We start from the raw sequence: 16,018 nt of genomic DNA, 5'->3' as shown, positions 1-16,018 counted from the left end.
TCGGAATCGGAGGCGGCAAACTCCGATGGCCGATGTGTGGCACGTGGTGGCTTGAGGTCGCGACTGCTACAAGACCAATGTTTGACAAGTCTGATCCTAGCACACGTACCTGTCGTCTTCAATTCTTAATAAAGAAATTCTATCCCATGCGTCCCCGATGAGGCCTCCGAACCCATGACATCCCTATCGCGCAGTGCAGCTCCACTTCTGCAAGCGGCAAACTATCCTCGCACAGCCAGCTATCAACGCATCCCTGAGGATGTTTAGGGCTTGTAACTGAGCACATCGTCCTTGTAGTATCTGGTAATGTTATTGTTAGATTTACTAATCCTCGGGATCGTCAATAGGGTGCATACCTAAAACCATTAAGCTGCGGAAGCTGTGGAAGACAAGCTGTTGATGCGGCGCATGGCAGCTTCCTGAAGTCCCAGGACCGCCTGGGTATACTGACCTTGCATATGCTCCGGTATGTACGACTGGCATTCGAGAAGGAATTCGACCCCTGCAAGAACGGCAGAACGCTTGTCCTCTCGATTAACTCCCGGCGTTCCGGGCAGTTGGCCATCATCGCCAGTGCTTGCTTGCTCTCCGCCTCCTAGCATCTTTCCCGTACTCCATTCTTCACCTTCCTCGTCGCCGGCAGTGACTTCTTCCCGGCCCTCGTTATCTCTCTTATCTTCTTCTACTGGCACAGTGCCCATAGCAAGTGCCTCGATGACCGGTTGGTGTCCGCGGATCGGAAGAAGTATCAGCGCGTTACCCTCGCCTAACTTAACGCCCTCGGCTTCCATCTCCGCATCCTCCTCGCTGTCGTCTAGCTCAATTCCATCTGCTTCCGAATCCGTCTTGTCTTCATCGTCCTCTCCCTCTTGCTCAAGCATCCATGCTTTGTGTTCCTGGAGATATTCGTCTCGCTGCCTAGCCAACCAGTCAAGCTCCTCACGGAGGTCTTGTAGGAGGGTGAGCGAACCCGTATCATTCTTTTCCGTCGCTCGTCGTAACACATTACTGTAAGTACTCTCCTGAATTGCCACGGTCGAAGTCAGCGCATATTCCACATCCAATCTGTACGTTGGAGATCTTACCGCGGCGAGCCTCCATTCATTGCCATCATCCCAGTTATCCATAGCGCTCGTGAGAAGTATACAGTTTCTTATAATGTAGTACGGCGGAAGAGTTGTGTCGCTGGAAATAGTAAATCGCAATACTAATTTTGGCGGATGCTTTGTTACTGCCACTTACGTTATGTTGCGCTGAGCTGCCAATATGCAGCCAGCTATATCGCCGCTGTCGAAGAGCGCTTCTGCGTCCTCGAATCTCTTCCGAAACAGTCTCGCTGCTGCGTATGGATCAGACATGTTCGTCTGAATTGTACCCATATTTGTGGGAATTCCAGTATTGCGTCAGCAAAAGTGTAGTGGAGAGCAAACGCAACAACACGCAGTGTAGGCACCAGAGTTTGGATGCCAAGCATTGCGTATAGGACAACAACCAACTTGTTTGCTATACAGAGAGGCAGAAAATTTTCACTCCGTTTCACTTTACGCCGGCATACCACTTTACTCAATTTCTGCACATTTCGTTCTGGATCTCGGTCGCGTCTGCAGTATCCAGCAATCGTATCAAAAACTGCGCCGTAAATAACCTCTCGCGCAAGACGAAGTCCTTGGCATACACATGACAGTCTTTTCGCGTCATGCACTACATTTTTTGTTGGGCGTACCTTTCACGTTGAGTCTAAATCCATCATGAGAACAGGCTGGACCGTCAAGTACCTCCGGGATCTACACATGGAACAACCGACATCACGGACAACTTTCTCGACGATATGGAAGAGAAGACATCGAAGCAGCTACCGTAGTACCCACGTTCAACATCGTCGTGAAATCGCCCACCAAGCCTACAGCGCCTCTGCAAGACGAAGATCAGCCCGCTAGCAGTCTGCAAAAGTAGAAAAGTAGAACATTTGGCGGTGATGCAGCCAATATGTATGCCTCTAACAAGCCGTTGGGCAGGAGCAGTGGCGGACTGGCGTTGTACGACTTCGCGGAAGATGAGGAAGATGACAGGGAAAACAAGCGCGGCAGGGATAAGGACAATAAGCGTGTCTGAAGTGCAACGTATGAAGCAAGATGTCACACAGCGCCTGCAGGAGCGGCGTGTGTTGACTGTGCATCATGGACGTTGTAGTTGCAGTCGGGTAGTGACCTGGGGACCTACGTAGTTCCAAAGAGCGATAATATAATGGTCACAACCGAGGTTCCTTGCACCTGCGTCGGTGAGTCGGTCGCACCTGCACCCGATGGCCGACGTGGCTTGAACTGCTGCAAGATCGATATCTGACAAGTCTGGATATCCTTGTACCAGATGCGCTGAATGTCAGACGTCGTGCGCTGGTGGCTTTGGAACACGGCGTTCTCTCCCGTTCTAATGAGACAATTGTAATCACATGCAAATCTTTCAAAAATGGAGATGTTACGTCTTGTGTACCATTGTAATAAATCCGATCTATATCAGATACAAGTGAGGGTATAATCGAAGAAAACTACCCGCGTCGGCGCGCATTAAGGCGCCTCGACGTAATAACGCCATGTATACAAAAAGGTCGCAAAATGACTATCAAATTCCCATATACAATCTCAATATCAAAGCAGACACAGTCTACGACGCACGTTTATCGGTGACGAACTCCTTGTCATCGTGAGCCGAGCTGCCTCCGCTATGCGGCTCTGAGACACCCATAGTCTCCGGGTCAGATCTCCAGAAGTCCTTCTTTCCGCTGGCGAGCCTCTTGACCCACGGGGGGAGGAGGCCGCCCTCGAGACGCCAGGTCCAGTGCTCTTTCTCGTCCTTGTTGGGAGGTACAATGCGACCACCAGAAGCCAGCTCGACGAGCCAGACGGTGCCGTTGATGAGAATGTACGAGCAGATACCGGCGATCAGACCGTATGCGATGGAGTACGTGAAGGGCATGACGGCGATGGTGAGGAAAGCGGGGATGGAATCGCCGAGGTAGCGCCAGTTGATGTCCTTGGCCGAGGTTGCCATGAGTGAACCGACGATTACCAGGGTACAGCCGGTAGCCCAGGGAGGGATGGATGCGAAGATCGGAGCGAAGAAGATGGCGATGAAGAAGCAGATACCAGAGAACATGGCGGTAAGACCGGTCTTGCCTCCTTCAGAGATACCGGCACCGGATTCGATGTAGGCGGTGACTGGAGGGCATCCCATAAGCGATCCGATACTGATACCGAGAGCGTCGACGGAGTAGGCGATGGAGGAGTTTTCGAAGTCCTGGGTGCGCTCGTCGATAACACCGCAGAAACGAGCCATGGAGTAGAGGGTACCAGTGCCTAGTGATGTCAGCATATTGCTCAAAAAGTGTCTAACGCGCAACTTACAGTCCAGAATATCGACGTAGAGGAAGGTAATGAAAGCTAGACCCCATTGACCAGCGTGCTCCGAGATGTTCCACTGCTGAACAGCAAGGATCTTGCCAATCGGATGGAAAGTAACGACTTGCTTGAAGAAGTCGAAAGCGGAGTTGCCAGTCTCGGTGTACGGGAAGTAGGTGACGCTTGTTGGGCGAGGCCATGAGATGATGGAAACGAGGAGAATGCCGATGATGATGGCACCCTTGACGCGGTACAGCATAAGCATGACGGTCAAGACACCGCCACAGAAGATACCGATCCACATGGTTGGGCTCCTCATCTTGACACTTCCTGGGCAAACGCCATCAACCTGGTCTGCAGCAACGCAACCGGCGAGTTCGAGAGGGGTCGATTGAGCACCGGTGATGAGACCGATACCAGCGGAGTAGGCGAGACCAATAATCGTCAGGTACAGTCCGATACCGACACCGGTGGCAAGCTTGATACTAGCAGGAATAGCTCGTGCAAGCCATTGTCGGATACCCAGCATAGTAAGACCAACAAAGACGAAACCCTCGACGAATACGGCAGTAAGAGCGACCTCGTAGGGGACCATGCCTAAAAAGCAATTAGCAACGTTCCATGAAGATCAACTGGTACGACCCGTGGCGCCGGTAAGCAGACCCAATTAGGGAACCGCATAACGGGGATACATAAACGGGAACGGGGAATGGCGCATTGGTGCGACGTACCTGTACCATGGAAACCAACTACGGTGTACGCAAAGTAAGCGTTCAGCCCCATACCCGGAGCCAGGGCAATGGGCAGATTGGCGAACAAGCCCATGCAGAAAGTAGTCAAAGCGGAGATGGCAGCGGTCGCAGTAACCAGATCACGTCTGACTTCCTGGACACAGAGGGCGTACTGTGGGTTGGTCTCGCAAATGGGGTCGTCCGGGAGGCCTGGGCACACGCAAGTACCACCAGTGTCTGACACGATGGATGCTACACATGGTCATCAGATGCGGTTCTGTCAACGACATCCCGCAATGGACATACAGTTAACAGAGATGATATAAGCCATGGCGAAGAAGGTGGCTAGTCCCGCGCGGAACTCAGTGAAGAAGTAGCTCCCCTTGCGCTCTTTGGGCTATAGGGCTGTTAGTGCATGTACCGACTATCGACATGCGATATACATACATGCCCTGATCCCTCGAGGCGAAAGTACCGTCCGACGGCGGAGCGCGCGACCGCGCCATTGACCTTGTGAACAAAGCCCGACATTGTGGCAGAATTTTTTCTCGACGGCACCGCGGTTGATAATCGCAAAATTGAGTTGAGTTGTGTGCGATGAAGAGGTACAGTTGATGCGGAGTAGACCGGCGAGAGGATCGACGTCAAGCTCTGCTCGATTTACCAGTGAAGGCGAAGCGAGTCTTTTAAGTCAGGGTGCGTTCGTAGCACAGGGCCTGGACGGCGGATGTGAATGAAAGTGTATCCCGCACCAAAAAGATAAGGACCAGCGGCGACGACCAACCCTGTCGCGTTCGACCTCCCGCGAAGAACCAATGACCCATATCAGGCCGATCAAGCCCTGCTTTAGTTGGACTAGTCGCGCGGCCCATGCGATTCCACTTCGCGGCAAGCTAGGCTGTCTCGGCGTGCTGCGCGTGAAGGTGACCGGCCGCTTCCCTCAGCCTAAGCCTGGGGAACGTAGAGTGAAGTCCCGGGCACGGCAGCTCGCCTTTCGCGACACCTCATCTTGGCGCATACACATGCTTTTCCCCCTCGAAGCCACGCCAGCCCTGGCGTATCAGGGCGGACGCGCTATTCGGAGGTCGCCGGCCGGCGCCCGCAGCCACGCCCTGTGGAAGTCGCCTCTTGTCCACGGGTATCTAGGACCGAATCTCTGTTATCGTAGCTGACGAGACGCACACCACGGGCGCACCTCGTCGATTGCAAATGGAATCTTGTCAATCTTCGGAATGGGTCGCTCGTGTTGGAAATAAAGGTGGAGCTAGTCCATGCGACGGTTGACGGAGACTCGCCTAGTCGCGTTAATGAAGTTCTGATAGCACCAAGTGGAGTCCTTGGAATGCCGTCAGCCTTCCACTGCCTGCAGCGCTGTTTCGCCTGCATATGTCGTCTGCCTTCGTCCTCCATTGCGCAACACGACCATCCATATTGACGTTGGTGACACCCGTGTCATCGTTGGGTCGCTTCTCCTCACATGCAGGAGCGAACCCGGCAGCCAGGGCATCGGGGGCTAACTGCATGGGTCCCAAATATATCGCAAGGAGCCCCTTGCCCAACATTCACCAACAAACGGCTTTCTACACACCACCTCCGGGGAACAAACACATCGCTTGCTATACATACGATCTTGCATGAACGCTACGAGTATACTAATTGGCACGTTCCTTCTGCCGGGGTAGTCTACGCTCACGGGGAAGCACTCGCGGCATCGCGATTCGATAAACTAATCAAGGACATCTAGCCTACTTGTTTGTTCTTCTTACCTCGAACACCACCATCTCGACGACTAATCTCAAGAGTCACACAAGAACGATGTGGCTACACCAATCGCCCTCCAGCCCTAGACCATGCCACCACGATACCTCGCCTCGCAGCATCTCAAAAGCAATTACGCGTCTTCTGGCCTTATGGGACTCCACTGGGCCACATCTAGAACGCCCCGATCTCAGGTTTCAAGGCGCTTGATGCGGTTTGCCATGTTATCCGCGCCGCTGTCGCGCTGTCGCCGGATCTGGTGTAACAAACAATCCACAAGGAGTATTTCGAGCGCGGATTAACGCGGCTTTCCCGATGCGCCACGGGCCGTGATTGATCTGAAACTCGCTGCGGGGATCTAGGAGGATGAAATATTGTCGCAAGGCCTCTCACTTTGCATAGGCCTGCTGTGGAGATTGTTGACAGCGTGGTCGATATCCTGTGTCAACATCGCCGCTGCCGGAACCAAGCATCTCGGCGTTCGCAGACTGCGGTTCAAGCTGACTACATCGCCATGAAGAGAGCTGAATATTCGAACGCCACGCAACAAGCACAACGATTGTTCTAACCGATATGCACTACGTGAGCTGAACGACGGTGCGGGGATCGTCGCCTCGCTCCTAGCGCTGCCATGTGGCTACCCCTTGCGCTAGCAACATGTATTGGCTGCTAGGGGAAATGCAATATGCATCTTGCTCTTTAGAGCGCCTCCCTCACGTGGCATAGGAGACGTCACGAAATAGTATTGTTTGGAAATGACAGGATTAATAAGCTGGCTAACCAATCGCTTTTGCCGTGTCCTACGGCTACATGATTTCCGTGTTGTTGGTTCTTTCGTTTGGCGACTTCGGACTCGGCTTCACCTTATTCGCACTTATACCAGAGCTTATGGATATCCTCTTCAGCTCCTGCGAACAACCTGCATGGCTTCGGGCCTCTTACTTACCGGAGATACTTGGGTAGCCGTTGGGCTGCTGGCGTCATGTTCATCGATTGTAGCGCGGCCTAGAGCTGGACTAAGCAGACCTAGTATGAGTGATCATCGCATCCCGGAGTAAACATGAGCGTGGAGAGTTTGAAATGAGGGGATGACGAATATAGAGTTTGCGGAGTAAATCCTCTGCCGTCATACTTGAGTGCGATCGCGCCGTTGGTCCGCTCCGTATACACCTGCCGTATGATCGCCCAGCTGGGCTGACCGCATTGGCGACTTTAGACACAATAATCTAAGCAAATTGTATGTGAGTATCCACGAAAACTACGGTTACTGCAATGGCATACAAGCCACATACAACAAAACGCTTCAGCTCCCTACCTATGCCGCGTCTCCGTAACAAATCTTCGTAGCCTTCCCCATATCCACCACCCCCTCCTCATCCATAATCTCCTCCGCCCTCAAATAAAACAACGACCACGTCTCATTCAACTCCCCCTCCTGCATATGAACCTGAAACATCAGCGCATCCCGATACCTAATCCGCCACTCATACCACGTCTTCGCTTTTGGCGGAAGCACCCATTCGTGATTCGGTCCCAAGCGCATAGTCCTCTCACAGTACGTATAGGCCAGGAGAGTTTCATCCTTGGCACTACGTGCATCGGCGACGAACATGATATTTTGGTTTATGAAGTTTACGCTGTATTGGTTGCGTAAAAGCCAGTCTTTGCATTCTGATGTGGATGTGAAGGGGGAGAGGAAGGAGAGGCTGGAGGGCTTTTTGGTGTAGTCGGTGCGGGCCTTGGGGCTGGCTTTGGAGGAGGCGATGTAGAAGGGGGAGAAGTCGGAGGGCATGTTGTGGGTGGCTTTGTGGACGAACTGGACAGGTTGTTAGTTTTGTGAGAGGGGTGGGGTTGAGAAGAGGTAAGTCTTGCGGGCTTCGCTTCCTCACCGATGCAGAATAGCATCACGCCTGTCATCTTGAGGAATGATGTAGTTTCCTGGCTTGTTTGGAGTGAGACCGCCGGTTTCAGGCACTACCTGCTTAGGTAGGTAAGGATGAGGATGTGACTGTGGCTGGCCTTGAGCATGTGAGCGGCCGTGCTGTCACAAATTCTTAAGGGACGCAAGACTCATAACGATGTTGACAACGGGGCGTAAACTTAGATCTAAATCCTTCATAAAGCGTTGGTTGAGATGCATCTAAAGAACCGCCATTGGTCGGGTGCCTTTAGGATGTGGGGTCGTGATGACGTACAGACAGTACATGGACGCCTAAAACGCATTTCAACGATCAAAGTCACCGGGACGGTGGAAGCATGTGATGTGTGTCTGGTATCGAATGGAATGAGATTATAACTACAGACTTCGGGAATCAGGAAAATTCTGAAGCAAAATTGAAGCTGCAGTAACATGTCTACCCAGGTAGACCACTTCCTACAGCCCACCCCCTCCTAGATTCTACCTCCACCAAAGTAACTCGCTGTCTATTCAACGCGCCCAATTCCCCCTATACAGTCCATCTAGGGCCTCATTCAAGGCGTTCAAGTCATCCCAGTCACCACTCAGTCTCCCATCCGCACTTATACCTTGAACCTTCCCATTCTTCAGATCCTTCTTAGCTTTAAAAATGAGTACAGACAAGACAACAACGACGATCACCACGGCCAGAATGATAGTGAAGCAGCAGCAGGCGTCTTCCTCAGAATTCGGTCTTCGCTTCGGCGTCGTGAGTGCTGTGCTGCGTGTATGGGCTGGGGCCTCAGCTGCTGGTATGCGAGTTGTGCGTTGGACCTCTGCGGCATTTGATTGCAGCGAGGAGAGAGCGATGTTTGTAGTGCTGGAAGCGTTTATTAAGTGCGATGCGGCTTCGATGTCGTAGTTTGGGTCGCTGGGTGCGAGATGGTGGTTTGATGAATGGTGGGCGTCGGGGAAACGGACGGGTTCTGGATGGGAGATGATGTGATCGGGAGTGTTGTGTGTTGGTGGGTGGGAAGCGGTACTGCAGAAGTTGTCTGATGTAGTATGCGACATGTGATCATGCGTAGAGTAAGAAGGTGGGCAGTCGAACGACTGATCGTATGACGTGAAGGTGTTATCGTCTGACATGGCTCCTTTGAACTCGATAGTTTTGTGTGAAGGCTGTTTTGAGTTTTGTGAGGAGTGTTGCAGTGGAGGAATAGTGAGGAAGGAAAGTAGCTTTAAAAGTATTGAGATCTTGCCTATAGTGGGTTCTACCATATGTTGTAATAGCGAACCACGGGTCTACGGTCATGAGTCGTCCACTCCAAACATCAGCATTACCGCCAACGGAATTTGAGCAGATTACACCGACCTCACAAAACTTAGGCAGACGCGCAATGACCGCCATCCACTCTGAGGTCGGCACCAGTCATGAATCGACTCCCTTCTGCTAGCAAGAACACTGCGGGTGCTTTGAAGTCATCCGGTACACCAAGCTTCCCGAGCAGTGCGCCAGCCATCCACGTCGTCTCTACGTCTGGGTCTGCTGCGAGAAGTTCGTCGGTCATCGCAGTTCGGATATACTGTGGATGCATTCAGTATGATGTCTAGATAGCGAGATGCAAATAGACTTACACCTGGCGAAAGCGTGTTCACTCGAATGCCATACTGGCCCCATTCTTGCGCTAGCGAGCGACACATTTGGTGTACAGCTGATTTGCTGGCGTTGTAGGCTGTGCATGTAAGACCCTGAGATTATTGTTAGATCCACTAAATGCTTCAAGACGGAGGCAATATACACACCCTATTGGCGACCTGACCCGACATACTAGCGATAAGCACGATAGAACCACCAGTACCCTTGTCCTTCAGTATCCTCGCAGCTCTCTTGACTGATATGAACGCGCCGACAACGTTCACTCGTAGCATACGCTCAAAGTCTGATGCTTCGTAGTCGAGCGCTGGCACTCTTTGTTGGATACCCGCGCATGCGACCATACCATTCAGTGGCGCGCCTTGCTCATCAGCCTCGCGTGATATCTCATCGAGAACTTGAGTGACTTCCGCTTCACTAGTAACGTCGCATCGACGGTATGTAGCTGTGGTGCCGAGTTGCTTAGCAAGCTTCGTCAAGGCTTGCCATTCTGTGTTGCTTGGTTCTGGAAGGATGTCTAGGCAGGCTGCGTGTCCGCCTGCTTCCACGACAGCGAATGCAAGGGTAATTCCGAGTCCGCGACCACCTCCTGTGATGGCGATTGTCTTCCCAGCGAGAGAGAAGAGTGCCGGTGTTTGCGCGGCTGATGTTTGAGTCGTGGATGAGGCAAGAGCGCTAGTGACTGTATTGATGGCTGATGGACTCATTTTGCTTCGTGGGACGTCAGAATCTCCTAAAGATCAAGGACTGGTGTACGAGAGGGTCTGAATGCAAAGTGTTGAAGAGCGACGACGCAAGCAGCTTCCATGTATACCGAAGCTCATGGAATATATAGACGCGCATTTTCTCCACATTCGACATGAAAGCCGCACATGTGGAACTGATTCGCTGGAATTTCATCGTCGCAGATCCAGCGAGGTGTGTACGTGGATGGACGTTGGTGTTGGCAGTTTCCGAGTTGATCGAACGAGCAATCTTAACCGCTGCCAAGAGAAACAACCTTGTTCAAGGTACTGTTTGGCTGCGCATATAGCTGCCGCGTTAGGAAAATGAATGTTGCGAGATGTCGCCAAACTCTGATTGTTTCTGGTAGACTCTGTACTTGGGATGCTCGAATTCAGCAGATAAAATATCCTGGTACCCGTGCTCTTGCCTGGCGCATTCTCCTACTGACCCATCGGAAAGATGATTAGCACAAGGAATCCACTCCATCAATCGGGCAACTTCCAAAGAACCATCGATTGCAGCTGTGCGACGGTGCCCTACTATGCGCGTTGCATGCCGAAGCCAACGCCCTAGGCAACTTCCCGACCACCATCGATCGCTTGACAAAGACTGACAGGCCGTACAAACCCTGGCGGGGTCGTCGTACCCTGCAAGCTCACCACCCGAAACCACCACGTTGGGCAAGTTCACGAAAACCATCGATCACGGCTGCCCTTTCGTGCCCTTTCCACGCGACGCCTACAGATTCATCCAATGACCGTCCAACGCCGTCGTGCCCTCTGTGCCCCCTCATGCACGCCACCGGAACCCTCAAACTACTCTGTACAGTAACTTCCAGCCCACCCATCGATTCCCTCGGAGCACGTACATCTGCACATGTCTGTTTCAAGACACCGCCGCAGGAAATACGCGTTGTAGCGTCGTACGTCCAGGCGGTGAGGGTGGTTCACGAGACCCTCCATTGAGGCTGAATGACGTCGTTTTCTCCGCGCGTGCATTGAGCTTATCGAAGCACCTGTCACCGATGGGACCCGACACCGCTTCCACGATATACACAAACTTCCTCTGCCAGCATGATCCCTCTATTCTAGATCTCCTTTTGCCTGTCTCTCTGTGTGTTCCCTTCCTGCGCGTTCAGTCCCTGCATTTCCAGCGTCCAGCTTTCAGCGTGTCGAGTCATGTCTTTCCTCCAGCAAGTCCGCAACACGACGCGGCGCTTCCGCCGCACCCAGCTGCACAACATCGAGACGATTAAATCGCAACCGTTGGCCGAACTATCGGGTTCGCTGGGTGATCTAGGCACCCTGCTCCCGCTCATGACAACCCTGGTCCTAACGAACTCGATATCGCTCCCCTCAACCCTCCTCTTCACCGGCGCAGCAAATGTACTCACAGGCCTCGCTTTCGGTATCCCGCTACCAGTACAACCGATGAAAGCCATAGCCGCAGTAGCAATCGCACGACAATTCACACTGGAACAGAATGCAGCTGCGGGACTAGTGGTCGCGGGCCTAGTCGGTGTATTCAGCATCACAGGATTGATTAACTGGGCAAATCGCGTCACGCCCATTCCAGTGGTAAAGGGGATTCAAGTCGGAGCAGGCCTATCGCTATGCTTAAGCACAGGGACAAAACTTCTTTCCTCGCTTACCTGGACGGGACCGTGGTGGGGCGACAACCTCTTCATAGCCATCGCAGCAGTCACCCTCTTACTATGCACATTCCCCTACCCCCGCGTACCCTATGCGATGATAATCTTCCTAATCGGCATCTTTCTCTCCTTCGCATCCCCCCAAAACGACAAAGTCTCCGTTCCACACGCCGCAATCCCCATTCTCCATCCCTCAGCCAAAGATTTCCTCGAAGCAACAACAACAGCATCGCTCGGCCAACTCCCGCTCACCTTACTCAACTCCGTCATCGCCGCCTCAGCACTATCGTCTGACCTCCTGCCCTCACCACCTTACCCCACCGCCCCCACCGTAACAGAACTAGGCATCTCAGTCGCGGCCATCAATCTACTCGGCTGCTGGTTCGGCGCCATGCCCGCGTGCCACGGTTCCGGTGGACTGGCCGGCCAGTTCCGATTCGGTGCTCGGAGCGGGAGTAGTATAATTTTCCTGGGAGCAGTCAAGTTCATGCTTGGGCTTATTGCGTTTTGGAAAGCGGATGCGATTATCAGTACGTTACATGATATACCCAAGGCGCTGCTGGGTGTGCTGGTTCTGGCTGCGGGCGTGGAACTAGCGAAGGTGGGGGAGAGTATTAATACCGATGCAAGGGATTTGAGGGTGCTGGAGAGGGATATGACGTGGGATGGCAAGCGGGTCAAGGAATTGGATGAGAGGGAGCGGAAAGAGAGGTGGATGGTTATGCTTGTTACGGTGGCTGCGCTGCTGACGTTTAAGAATGATGCGGTGGGGTTTGTGAGTGGGTTGGCGTGGCATTGGGGGTTTGTGGCTGCGCGGCGGATTGAGATGGGCAGGGCTGAGGAGCCGGTTTGGAGGAGCGTGGGGAGTGAGAGGGGGGAGAGGGCGGGGTTGTTGGCGCATAGTGAGAGTGATACTGTTGCGTAGGTGGGATTGTCATCTCATAGGGGCCGCGGCTAGATGCCGCTGTTCTTCATAACATGATATTCATGGCATTCCAGAAGTCTCACAATCACAAACACGTCTAGTAAAAACCATCAAGTTCAACATTCTAGTCATATCAACGTAATGGTACGCAAGCTGGCAAGCGGACCATTGTTGGATTAGGTGAGGTTGTATGTACATACATGTAAGAAACAAAACATGCTTGATAAGATATGTGCTCAGCGCTTGAGCGTATGAGAAACAGTAGATCTAAGTCTTGAGAAAAGGTATAAACGATATCGCACCAAAACATGTATACAACTAATGTGTCGTCATGCAGCGAAAACGCCCATAAAAAAACGAGAGTACGAAAAGCAGCAAAGCAGGGTCATAAAGGACGATTATGCTTTTTCTGAGATCTCATGCGCCTGCGACGGCGGTGTGGTCGTTCCGGTAATGGAAGCGTACCGCGCGGTCTCGGTGTTCTTCTCTGCGTGTTGCTCGGTGTTGGAGTTGAGGCTGCTGCCGACGTGCGAGGGCTGGTCGAGATGCTGTTCCTTGACGGCGCCGGCGTGGGCGCCGACTTCCTTCTTGTTCTTCTTCTCCTTCTTGGGCTTGGGCATGCGGAGGAGGTAGTAGAAGGCAAGGGCGGCGACGATGTTGAAGATGACGTAGACCCAGAGGATACTGTGAGGTTGAGTTAGTAACAGGTTCAAAGCGGAAGATGTGGAGAGAAGTGACTTACCCAAAGTTGCGCCAAGCATCACCGTAGTCGGAAGAGATGCTGCGCAGGAAAACATTGGTGTCCTCGATAGCGCAGAAGTTGCAGTCGGTCATAGCCTCGGGGTTGGTCATCTTACCACCGGCAGATGCTTTCCAGGCCTCGATGTATTGACCGCAGCTTTCGCCTTCGCGAGGGTCGAAGTGGATCAATTCGTTCTGTGCGCACTGCACGTTGGCGTTGGCCAGGCCGACAGACAGCAATCCAGACACCATGTACGTAAAAGGCGAGACGCGGTACATGAAGATCCAGAAGCGGGGGAAGGTGGAAGGTTGGGCAAGGACACCACAGAAGATCAAGCAGAGCGAGAACATCAAGTTGGCAATGTTGCCACCAGTCTCAGCGGAGTCGATACCAGCAATGACCATGTGTGTGAATGTCGACGTGAAGATCAGGAACATCCAGACGAAGAGGAAGAATTGGAAACCACGGTAGGTGACCTTGTCGGTTTGCGCTGCGTTGTTGTACAGACCAATCGGGTAGTACCAGCAGAAGTAGATGATCACGGCCATGAGCGAGTTCCATGGAAGCTCGACAGCGATGTTGGAGATCATGAAGGCCTTCCAAGAGTAGGTCTTACTGGGACGTTCGCGGACCTCGTACAGAGCACGCTGAGTGACGAAGTGAGGCATGATCTGTTGGACCAATTGACCGAAGATTGTCAGCAACATGAAGATACCGAACATTTGGTTCTGGAGACCAGTCTGCGTGTTGGGCATCTGGAAGAGGGAGAAACCGATGAAGAGAGCCGAGAGCGTGCAGAGGAAGGTCTTGGAGTAGATGTACGAGGGTGTGCGCCAGTACTGGGTCCAGACACGGGACATGGTCTCGCGAAGTTGAACCATGAAAGGTGCGGCGAACTCGCGGTACGCAGCCTTGTCCTCTCGCTTCTGAGCAGACATGGTACGTTGAAGAGCCTCGGCTTGGCCGCGTTCCGACTTGAGTTCGGCGAGATGACGCTTGACCTCACGGTACTCGGCGGAGTCGCGCCAGGTCTGGTGCCAGTCGATGTCTGTGTGCGAACCGGGAGCGGCACCAATGACTTCCAACATCCATTCAGCAGGGTTGGCGGCAGGCGGGCAAGGAGGACCACCGTTGCGAACGAAGTAGTCGACGAGGACGTGCGAGTTTTCACCGACATCTCCATAGTAGACAGTGCGTCCACCACGGGCCAAGAAGAGAAGACGATCGAAACGTTGGAACAACATGGCACTAGGCTGGTGGATGGTGCAGAGAATAGCCTGACCGTTCTTCTTCAACTTGTCCAAGAGATCGAGAATAGCCCAAGAGGTTTGCGAGTCGAGTCCAGAGGTGGGTTCGTCCAAGAAGAGAAGAAGAGCGGGCTTAGCAGCCAGCTCCACACCGATAGTAAGACGCTTGCGCTGCTCAACATTGAGACCTTCACCGGGGACACCGACGATGGCATCGGCGTATTCAGTCATCTCCAGAAGCTTGATGACCTCCTCGACGTATTCGACCTTCTCTTGACGAGAGACGTGTGCGGGTTGACGGAGGACGGCGGAGAAGGTGAGGGCTTCACGGACGGTCGAGGTGGAGAGATGGAGATCTTGCTGCTGAGCGTAACCTGAATGCGAAGTTAGTGTGTGTTCCGAATGTTAGCGATAGTAGGGAGACATACCTGTCTTGCGCTGGAAAGAGTCGTCACGAGGCTTGCCATCGACCAGCATCTGACCGGTAATGACACCCATAGTAGTACGTGTAGCCAAGCAATCCAAGAGAGTCGTTTTACCAGCACCAGAGACACCCATAAGCGCAGTCAAAGTACCCGGCTTGACCCAACCATCAACGTGGTCGAGGATACGGCGAGGCTCCTTCTTGATAGTAATATCGTAGCAGACGTCTTCCCACTGGAAGATGGCGGTTTGGCGTTCGATGATGGCGATGTCGTCGGAGCTGTTCTGAACAGAGGCATTGCGTGCAGGTTGAGCGGCTTCCAGATCCTCTTCGGACTTGCTCTTGGGCGCAGGGAGCTTGTGGCTACGCTGGAAGACAAGGACTTCGCCCTTGGACTTCTTGGCGGTGATGAACTCAGTACCAGCGAGGTAGACACCCATGAGACCGAACATGAAGACCCACATGATGCCGAAGTTGCGCCACTTGTTCTTTGCGTAGTAGTTGAAGGCCGAGTTGATGTAAGCATCACCACTAACGAATGGCTGTCCGGGAACAGAGCCGATGGTCCTGCAAGCTTGTTGAACACCAGAAACGTCTTCGTAGCCGGGGCCGAAAGGAATGAACTCGTTGCACTCAAATTGCCTGTTGTGGAACTCGTTGACCATGAGAGCCTCGAAACCGTAACTGACAGGGTTGATGTAGCGGATCCACTTGGACCAGCCCAGCATGTAGCTGGGAGGGATAGCGAAACCAGTGTACATGACGAGACCCAGGATGAGGATGGCAGCGGGTGCGAGAGCCTGGACAAGAGAGCGGGACAGAGAGGCGATGGAACGGAAGAACATAGACATGACGAGCGTCAATG

General features: G+C 53.0%; 5 protein-coding genes across 5 annotated transcripts; 1 reads left to right on the top strand and 4 right to left on the bottom strand.

The window, feature by feature from the left end:
* Positions 1-263: 263 nt before the first annotated feature.
* On the bottom strand, positions 264-1,379 carry J4E88_003922 (uncharacterized protein; the record flags this gene model as incomplete). The annotated part of the gene is made up of 5 exons (XM_049397570.1): positions 264-300; positions 357-393; positions 452-1,008; positions 1,243-1,339; positions 1,376-1,379. The coding sequence occupies 5 exons, from the start codon at positions 1,377-1,379 to the stop codon at positions 264-266; spliced, it is 732 nt and encodes a 243-aa protein (XP_049256958.1).
* A 1,282-nt stretch (positions 1,380-2,661) lies between these two features.
* Positions 2,662-4,657, bottom strand: J4E88_003921 (uncharacterized protein; the record flags this gene model as incomplete). Its single annotated transcript, XM_049397569.1, has 5 exons — positions 2,662-3,353; positions 3,402-3,992; positions 4,127-4,378; positions 4,433-4,523; positions 4,574-4,657. The coding sequence occupies 5 exons, from the start codon at positions 4,655-4,657 to the stop codon at positions 2,662-2,664; spliced, it is 1,710 nt and encodes a 569-aa protein (XP_049256957.1).
* A 2,542-nt stretch (positions 4,658-7,199) lies between these two features.
* On the bottom strand, positions 7,200-7,801 carry J4E88_003920 (uncharacterized protein; the record flags this gene model as incomplete). Its single annotated transcript, XM_049397568.1, has 2 exons — positions 7,200-7,700; positions 7,793-7,801. 2 exons carry the CDS (start codon positions 7,799-7,801, stop codon positions 7,200-7,202), a joined length of 510 nt encoding a protein of 169 aa, XP_049256956.1.
* Positions 7,802-9,166: 1,365 nt separating this feature from the next.
* Positions 9,167-10,145, bottom strand: J4E88_003919 (uncharacterized protein; the record flags this gene model as incomplete). Its single annotated transcript, XM_049397567.1, has 3 exons — positions 9,167-9,367; positions 9,420-9,533; positions 9,588-10,145. The coding sequence occupies 3 exons, from the start codon at positions 10,143-10,145 to the stop codon at positions 9,167-9,169; spliced, it is 873 nt and encodes a 290-aa protein (XP_049256955.1).
* Positions 10,146-11,342: 1,197 nt separating this feature from the next.
* J4E88_003918 (uncharacterized protein) lies at positions 11,343-12,740 on the top strand (the record flags this gene model as incomplete). Its single annotated transcript, XM_049397566.1, has 1 exon — positions 11,343-12,740. One exon carries the CDS (start codon positions 11,343-11,345, stop codon positions 12,738-12,740), a length of 1,398 nt encoding a protein of 465 aa, XP_049256954.1.
* Between the last annotated feature and the right edge of the window lie 3,278 nt (positions 12,741-16,018).

Source organism: Alternaria novae-zelandiae (assembly GCF_023758075.1).
Source record: "Alternaria novae-zelandiae strain BMP 2774 chromosome Unknown scaffold_6, whole genome shotgun sequence".
NCBI classification, from domain to species: domain Eukaryota; kingdom Fungi; phylum Ascomycota; class Dothideomycetes; order Pleosporales; family Pleosporaceae; genus Alternaria; species Alternaria novae-zelandiae.
This window is presented reverse-complemented; position numbering and strand designations above follow the sequence as displayed.